Below are 9477 nucleotides of genomic sequence, written 5' to 3' on the forward strand. Positions count from 1 at the left end.
ATATCCTATTCATCAGTCTTCACTCAGTATCCCTCATCCTAGAAATAACATCAGAGAAACAAAAATACTAAGCATAAGCTGGGTTCTGAATAGCCTCAGCCGGCATCCTCGCATTCATTTCTATGTCGTAATCAGATTTCTACATCCCATTGTCTCCAATTATGACATTAAGCTAAACCTTGCGGTTTAAAGATAACTGATATCTTTGCAGTTCTTATTATGCATAGGTTTGGGGGTTTTTTTGTGTGTGTGTTGTTTGTTTCTCTGTTTTGTTATGTTTGGAATATGCTAGCAAGACTTTCTCTGCTCTCCAGAGGACTGAAATCTATGACTTTTAAATAAAGGAAGCTAATATTCATAGAACCATAGAATCATTTGGGTTGGAAGAGACCCTTAAAGGCCATCTGGTCTAACTCCCCTGCAATGAACAGAGACACCTACATCTCAGCCAGGTGCTCAGAGCCCCTGCAGCCTGACCTTGAGTGTCTCCAGGGACAGGGCATCCATCACCTTTCTGGGCAGCCTGTGCCAATGCCCCACCATGCTTATCATAAAAAACGTCTTCCTTATATCCAGTCTAAATCTCTCCTCATTTGATTCTTTGGATCTGCTTGCTTAAAGGAGTTGGGAAACAACAAATATTGCAAAACCTGTGATAGTATTACTGTGGAACTGTGACCTGGCAAAGAGTGTCATTAATTGAGTACATTCAGTCAACAAAAACAAATCTTGACAAATCAGCATGTCTTGTCCAACTGTCACCTTAACGCATTGCTCTAACATCAAGGACAGGCAACAGATTAAGTACAAAATTATCACAGATCAAGAGCATGTTTCCATTAGCATCCAACTAGAAACACTTTATCCGGTCACTTTATAAAAAGGCCATCAACTATTTGCACCTTCATACTCCTTCTACTCTGTGCTATAAAACTCTTTCTACTCTGTTTATGAGAAAAAGTGAGCATTTATTTCTTTGTGCATGATAGATCCTTTAAAATCTATTATTCTTGTCAGATCCCTACTTTATATTTCATTATTCTTCCTTGATATTAAAGTATGAAAACTAAATACTTCTAACATAGTTGCTTATGAAATTTCAGTAGGAGCCTTGACTGGATAAGAAACAACGTAGGGCTTATACAGAGGTTATATATTTCTTTTTAAAGAAATGTTTGAGAACCTTACTGTTTTTTCTTTCCTCTACGAATAGAAATCTAACAAGTTTTTCTAAAAATGTATTGAAAAACATACCTAGTTTTCCAGTGGTACTTAAATAATGTTTTTTTTGGAAACATAATGAGCATTCAGCCACAGGGCCATTTGTGCACACAGTTAGACAGTTGGATATTTTTGACCTGTGAAAATATTATATAACGCTTAGGTTCAGAATTGCAGATTTCTAGCACTGCACCTGTAGTCTGAATTTTCAGCCATCTTCTTTGCTTTACACTGCTGGTCACAGCCAGCTTCTCCTGTCTTCCTCTTGCCTTTGAGTAAATAAAGAAATAAATGGCAGCCCTTTTATCCACATCCATTTCTGTTCAACATGTGTGCATCTACTTTTGAAACATAACCTAGGCATGTGAGAAGTAGCTCTAAACCAAAGAGAACATACTGCTTACTTTGTCCTATAACAGGGGACATTTCCTGGGCAGCTGACAGTTAAGCATCTTGGAAGCTCTTCCACTGAAATTCTGAGGGTACTTCTGTTTTCATCTTTTACTCTTTGCTTTATACAGAGGTTATGATAAACAACATGCCAGCAGCCTCTCTTGTTATTGCATGCTGAACTTCGCTTGATCTGATGGATGACTTTTTTCCTCCCTTGCAGATTTTTCAGAGGATAAATCCATTCCTTGCTCTTTGCAGGGGGAAAACGAATGTATAACCACTTTTCTGCTGGCTGTGGATGAACAGGGCAAGACAGTCATTCACAGCATAAAGCAAAAAGGTAAGCAGTTGTGTTACCTTTTCTACATGATATCTAATTTGAAAACACAGATGGGGCAGACAACCTAATCCTGCAACACAAGAAGCTCAGCTCTTCTAGACAGCACTGCACCTCCTTCTGTTTTCAACTGTGCTCAGTTATTCAAAAGAACACGTCCTGAACCACTTATTTAATGCTACAGTAAAATAAATGGTTGGTCTGTCATGGAAAATGGGCAGAATGATCCATTGGATTAATCAGACATTGCTGAACTCTGCTCTCAGCCTCTCCCTATGGCCTGAAACAAGCCACTTTACCTCTCCTCAAGTTTCCTACCCATAAACCCCTTATCACTCTCAGAGCTCCAAGAGTTTGTTAACTTTTCTAAAGTCCTGTGCAGTTCTAAGACAGTGATAACAAATGTCCTTTGATTATATGAGAAAACGATAATCCACTTTGAAATAAGACATTTTACAGATTGACGAATACTCAAAAGACAGCATCTGACTACATCATCTACCTGATGAAACACTAAAATATCTTTGTAATTATGTTTAATGCTGTATTATTCAGTTTTGAATGCACTGCCTATATAACAGATATTCAACAGATCTTTTTATATCCTATCATTTAACTTTTTTTTTTTTTAACTACTACTTCACTACTTTTTCAGTAAAGCTCTTAATCTTGTGGGACAGGAGAGAACACAGCCACCACTTTTCAGCCGCCAAGCAGTTTGCTTTCCAGGCAATAAAATGTATTTTTTTTTCTGACACACCCAGCGTCTCAGTGCCAAATATTGACTATATTTTAGGGAAAGCCATGCAAATTTGTAACTTATTTTCGCTGGCACAAATGGCATACATTTTGTTAACCTTGTGTGTAGCTTTTCTCTAGCATACATGTGATAATGACAGTGATTTCAGCAGTGTACAAAAAAACTGCTTCTATTACAATAGCATTAGTCTGGTTTTATATAGATTACGATTGTAAAAAAAATCACTATAATAAAGGTTAAAACTGTAAACACATTTGTTTGTAAACTATACCTTTATTACTTAAGAGTAAGCCACTGAAAGATGCTCTCTTTATTAAATCCATTTGCTACTTTCTTTTTACTTTTAGTCAAGCTCTCTCTGCCCCTTGTCAGCTGTGTTATTTGGAAGTCTAACTCTGATGTCTTTGTTTGAAATCATGCTTTCTGTTTAAAACAGCATTTACAGCATTAGTTCTTCATTTGACACCTATTCTAACACAACTCGTCAAATTCAAGTCACCCATAGTGGAGTACATTACCCCTTCAGCTAGGTCTAAAGTGAACACAACTCCCTCGAGCCCTCCTCTGCATCGCTGAAGTAGATGACAGTCTTCCTATGTGCTATTTTAATTGAATCAAACATCTTGATTTGCCTAAGCAAAAACTTTTTTGATTCTTTGGAATGTTGTATGATAAAATTTACTGGAAAACTTGAAATGCAAAATTCCTTCAGATTGAAGAATCGAGCTTGCCACTCCGTCAGTGTTTCAGGACGAAATTCTTTTTCTCTACTGTTACTTTGACACTGAATTTCTACATGACTGTCACAGATGAACTAAGCATTTCATATGCTGTAGAACCACATGCTCCTGACCACAATAGTTCAAGACTTCTGCTCAGCTGCTGTGAGATTCAACAGATTTTGGTGAAGTTCAGTATCATGCTTTTCAGCAAATCTGTTTTTTTTTCCTCTTCGTTTTCATGACTGAAATGAAGTTTCCTCCTTTTTCCCAATATCATTGGTATCTTTACACTGTTACACATATACCTACGACTGTTTCCTCTGCAACAGTCTGAATATGAGCCAGTTGAAGTAAAACTTCAGCTGTAAATATTAAAAGTTACCATTTTGTCAAAATAGCCCTATTTTTTAGAATTATGATGACATAAATTTGAAAATAATGTTCTAACTTTCCTCCTCAAAATCTGGGTCTATATTCAGACGTGACAGCTAAACATCTAAAACAGCAGTGGAAATAGCAAGAAATTTTTTCACATTTCAAGGCAATATTTTTCAGCCCTTTAGCAAGGGATTGATAGGAGTAAAATAACATGGGCTTGAAGGAAATGGTGTGCACAGCTTCCAGCAAATGAGAACAGAATCCTTCTTGGCTGTCTTTAATTGCCTGAAACTTACTGATTGGATATCCACACTCATAATTGTTTCTCTTTCCACAGATTGCCCACAGCTTCCAAATATCCCAATGATAATGGTGGGTGTCACCCTTGCTATCCTTCTGATTGGCATTGTTTTACTTTGTATATGGAAATTGCTGGTGTCGGTTCAAGACCGAAAAGAAGTAGCCAAGTTTGAAGCAGAAAAATCAAAAGTTAAATGGCAAACGGTATGTTAAATGCACTAATCTTATATGAGATTCTTTAATTTTGTTTTATGAGGCACAAATGCCCTTAAAAATTCTATTTGAGTCTTGGTTTTGTTCTTTTAAATGGATAGGTTTTACTGGTAGATTTTCATTACATTTAACGTTCTATAAAGTAAAATTACACTTTTTATTTAGGGATGAAAAATAGCCAGAGTTCAATCTCCTGGTTTAATTTCTTCTGCATGTAAATTGAGTAGATAACATTTTTATTAGTTTTTTTTTTAATTAGTACTTCACTTCTGATTAATCTGAGCATAGTTGCTCGCTGTCTATGTAATTATAGGAAGCATGCTCCTCAGATACAAAGCCTGCTGTACAGAAGAGAGGTTATCAGTGCCCTCTGTAACAGCTTACACAGCAGTGTACACTGTCCAAAACATATATAAAAGGACAGAATGATCTAGCCCTTAGCTTCTATCTATAGCTTGCATAGGTCTAATGCAAGCTGATACCGTGTTCCTTTTTCCTATTTCCCCTTTGTCCTTGGCTTTCTTCTTCTTCCGTAATACTTCTACTTTTGAGATTTTTTGAAAAAAAATCATGTTGAGTAAGCGTTTCTGATGGTGGCAGGAGGATATGCAATATGCTGCAGTTTACTTAGCTACATTCCTCTACAAAACCCAACGATTGCAACATTTCTGCAAGGGACACTGCCTGCCTTTCAGTTTCTGAGACAAGAAAAATAAGTTACAGGCAAGGTCTCTTGAGAATGCTTTCACAATCCTTCCGGAGAGCTAGGTATGGTAAGAGGAAAGAGAAGGCTACAGTAGATAGAGATATTTTATTTTCTGACACAAGAGGAAAAGATACGAAGAGAATGGTGAGAGGCCAGTATTAAAAGCCCAGGTAGGACCTGCCCTTCTCCCAGAGCGTGGTAGTTGGTGTGGCTCACACAAGAAGACCGTGACAAGTTGCACCTCACATCTCACAGTTGTTTTCTCAGTATTTGCGCTTTAAGAATGGTTCAGCCACGTTATTACACAAATATCCGACCTATTTGCTAAGTTATTGTTTGAGTGTGTGCCTTACTTTAATCTGGGAATCAGCCTAGGGCGTTCCTGCCACTATGCTGACTTGCGCTGCCTCAGACTGGGCTCCTTTTGAGTTGGCTTCGAATATCAGAATGCCAATAAAGTCTATAGTGAAATGATCAAAGGTACAAAATAACTTCTGTACAAAGAAAGACCAGAACACTTTGCAAGGAGGAAGTAACAGTGGGACGAGGATGTGATACTATAAAATTATGACTGAGGTATTGAATATGGGATGTTTTTTCACTGCACCAAAATAGTAAGATGGCAGGCTCCAGAGACACAAAAGACATCATTACACAATACCTGTTTGAGGCCACATGATTTATTTCCAAAGGTGTTTTAGATGATAAAACTTTGCATAGATACAAAACAGAGAAACCTGTAGAAGGCAGGCATCCTCTCAGGTCTAGCAAAATTAACTTTTTGCTGAAGAGGTCTGTTAAAGGCAGTGGTTTGCAGCAACGCATGCTTGCAGCCACAGACAGTTAAACTCTGAATGATTTGCTTTTTTTTTCTATTTCAGGAAACAAACCCACTGTACAGAGGTTCAACAAGCACTTTTAAAAATGTAACTTACAAGAACCAAGAGAAGCAAAAAGGGGCCATGGCTGCAGACTTCTATTAGCACTTTGAACACTACAAACTTAGTTTTACTGTCAGGAAATCTAAAAACACTAATTTTTGTCTCTTCTCAGTTGATTATGTGCTATTTGTTTGCACGTTGCATTAGTATAATAGTTCTGTTAGAGAAAATATATCTTGTGGTGGGAGAACTACGGATAATAATAGTGGTAAAGTTTAATAGAAATATATATTAAAAAAACCTTTAATGTTAAACCACCTCCATTTCAGAAAAATGTTATCACCTAATATTTTTAATTTGCTCATTAATACTGAGCTATGTTTGACTTTGTTCATCCACTGAATCTGATATGTTTGTGTTTAGGAATGTATTTATACCAGTCTGTTTGGTGGGCTGGCTTAAATTTAAAAAGGTAAATTTCTCATAAACGCTGCTTAAACTACTGAGGTCAGTTGATCCTCATATCAACTGTGTAACTGAACAGGTTTTCATCGGAAACAAATGATGTGTGTTATGGCATACCTTCCGTGTATCTAAGGTACAGAGAAATACTCCTCTCTAATTCTTCCTTCTTCTCCTGCTTCCCTCTTTCCTTGACCTTGAATTGGTTGCTGTTTGATGTGGTTTAAGAATCAAGCCCCTAAGGTTATCTCAGGGAAAGCTAAATCAAGCCCTTATTCACTCACATAATTGTTTTCTGTTTAGGTATGAAAGACTTTTTTCCCTCTTTCCTTCAAATTTCAGTAGAGAGGATCAAGAGCAAAAGAGAAATATTTGCAAATTAGAGACCACAGTAGAGAAATTTTAGACCGGAGGATTTTTACCATTTACATCCTGTTTAGGCATTCAAAATAAACCTCTCATGCTGGACCATTACGTGAACTCCTGCATGAGCTCTTTACATGCATGGAAAGCTGATGCACAAAGACTTATTATCACACACAAAGACAGTAGTTTTTTGTTGAGAAACCCTAAATTGGGAGGTTCTTTCAATGCCCAGCAACCAAACCAGCCATTTATTAATGTGTGAAATAATATAAACTCAACTTTTTTTGGCATTTTTTTTTCAAACTAAGAAACAAACATATTGATGAATTCCACTTTATATTCATTTTTGTGCCACGATTAAGGATTTTTAAATCTCAATTTTAACTCGGCACTAACGACTTGCCATAACTTCTTAAATTGTAATGTTGGTATCTTGCACATCGTTATGAAAAGAAGCCTCAAGAAAATCAGCTAATGCAATGGATTAAAAAGTTACAGTACTGGACTATTTTAGGCTAACAATAGTGTAGTTTACTTTTTTAATGTCACTTTTTTAATGCTCTGGAATTGATGGTCAAAATGTATGTACTTACAAGAGAAGACTTAGAAAACAAAGATACACTGACACAGTCACAGACAGTTATGTACATTCCCTATGGTAAATTATGGATTTCATCTAAAAAATTGTTGTCCATTTTGTAATGCATATTTACAAAGTCTGTGCAACTTCAGTCTCTGTATCATCTACAACCACTGGATGTGAGACTGATACTATCATGCCTGTTTTAGGGCCTGATCCAAAGCCTAGCAGAGTCAGTGGCTACAGATGAGGATCTAGTTTCAGTGAAACTATTAGTTTTGGTTTACAATGATTGTTTTGTTTAAACAAACCAGTTAACACTGTCTATTAGTGGATTAGAACATAAGGTATATATTTCTGTGGAAAGAGAAATAAACAATATCTGATGCTTTTGGGAAGAAGGTGCTGTGATAAGCACATAAGGAATACAAAATGACTGCAGTGTGAAAGGAACTATGGCTGTCATTAAAGTGGAACAGATTAATTACAGGTTACATCTTTACTCTTTAGTACTCTTGTATATCTCAAAATGAAAATGTGCATAGACAAATTTTTCTGTTTTCCCTTGTTCTCTCCTGTTTACCTCTGTCTTCCCTTGCTTTCTCCTGTTTCCAACCACTAAACTGCCATAGATGTTAGTGCAAGTTGCTAAATCCTGCTTCCCTGGTACATGGACAAACTCCTGGAGGCAAAGCTGGCCCCTGGACTCTGTCTCAGATTCCAATAGGGTCAGGATTGCCCAAAGGAGTAGGGAAATCCAGATTTAGCCCACGTGAATGACCTGTTACTCTTCTGTTTTTCAAGTCATTGAACATTGATATTTTTCTGAAAGTAACTGGAATTTTTATTACTTTTTAAAGGATAACAAAATCTTCACTGTTTTTTGAATATCCTTCAAGTTCTGTCTCTGAGGAAGCTGATTCTGCAGCTCAGTATGAGTGTTGAAAGCTCTTCTTCCGTAGGTCACCCATTTCAACACTGAACTACTTTTCCATACTCAAACATTGTTATCAAAGTGGTGTTCACATTTCACACGAAATGTTTGTTGGTCTACATTCCATGTTTCTATAAGAGATTTCATTTCTCTAAACTCCACAGTCTGTTCCCGTCGCTTACATCTTCTCATCATCAGCAAAGATCTGCTTTGGGAGGGGACAGTGTTTACACTCCAATTAAATCTCCTAGCAATCTCTCTGCAAATTATCAGAGATGTACAGAAATCAGGCAGTGTGTTCTGCAGTTTCCCTGCTGTGATCAAGAGTACTACAAATGTGCTGTGCCACCTTCAAAACTGTCAGAATAAAATCACTCCAATAATTAAGCATTCATCAGAAGAGAGTAAATAGAAGGGCTTGGTGAGAAAGACCTCTGCTATTGAGGAATGAACCATGTTTTTAACAGCGTTAATTTAGATCATAAATTTTGACCAAAAAAAAACCCACCACAAAAACACTCACAAAAACAACTAGATCTCAAGATCATACTTGGCATTCACTGTAGAAAAAAAAGTGGTGTTCATATCTTTTTATTAATTACATTACTTTCATCTTGTAGTATTTGTATAAAAGTTCACTTTTTTTCCTTTTTAACTCCACCAAATTACAAGTGGGTTTGTGTGTGGTGAGTGGGATAGTGGGATGAAAATGTCTTTCTGCTGTTTTTACAAATACTGTTTTGACCTGGGGCTGGACCTTGAGAGTGGCCAAAACATTTTTAATAGGAATTCTATTAACTAAAGACTTGAACTAAATAATAATAATAATAAAAATAATTAGCAATTTTACAGTATTTGTGTATCTTTTACATCTTGTAGAATGGTATTTTCAGTAATGTATATTAAAATGATCATTTTCCTTTGGCTTATATGTTAATCTGTATTGTATGTGTCCAGATTGCATTCAACCTTGGTCTATAATTACAACCAGTGGGTAATGAGCAGTAGCGTGCAGTACTCTCTATGTGTTGTCCACTATTATGCAGAAGTCCAGGTTTCTTTTGCAGTGGCCATAAGGAAGTTACTGTCTGACAAAACTTAATAGAATTTGAAAGTAAAAAGGAGATGATTTTTATCCTGGTCTGTTTGCAAGAAACAGGTAAATACCTCAACTTTCTGTAACAGAAGGATTATTGAACCTTCAATAAAGATCATAAAATTGGA

The 9477-nt window shown here is 36.5% G+C and overlaps 1 protein-coding gene across 3 annotated transcripts in view; it reads left to right on the forward strand.

Annotated features, from left to right (window-relative positions):
• ITGB6 (integrin subunit beta 6) overlaps positions 1-9477 on the forward strand; it is a 32006-nt gene extending 22529 nt beyond the window's left edge. For all 3 annotated transcript variants that reach the window (XM_021398724.1, XM_021398722.1, XM_021398723.1), the window contains exons 14-16: positions 1835-1954; positions 4149-4315; positions 5912-9477. In XM_021398724.1, coding sequence (XP_021254399.1) covers positions 1835-1954; positions 4149-4315; positions 5912-6013 — 389 coding nt within the window. In that variant the 3' untranslated portion in view covers positions 6014-9477. The remainder of the gene's footprint in view (positions 1-1834; positions 1955-4148; positions 4316-5911) is intronic.

The sequence above is a fragment of the Numida meleagris genome, chromosome 5 (genome assembly GCF_002078875.1).
Source record: "Numida meleagris isolate 19003 breed g44 Domestic line chromosome 5, NumMel1.0, whole genome shotgun sequence".
In the NCBI taxonomy this organism is placed as follows: Eukaryota; Metazoa; Chordata; class Aves; order Galliformes; family Numididae; genus Numida; species Numida meleagris.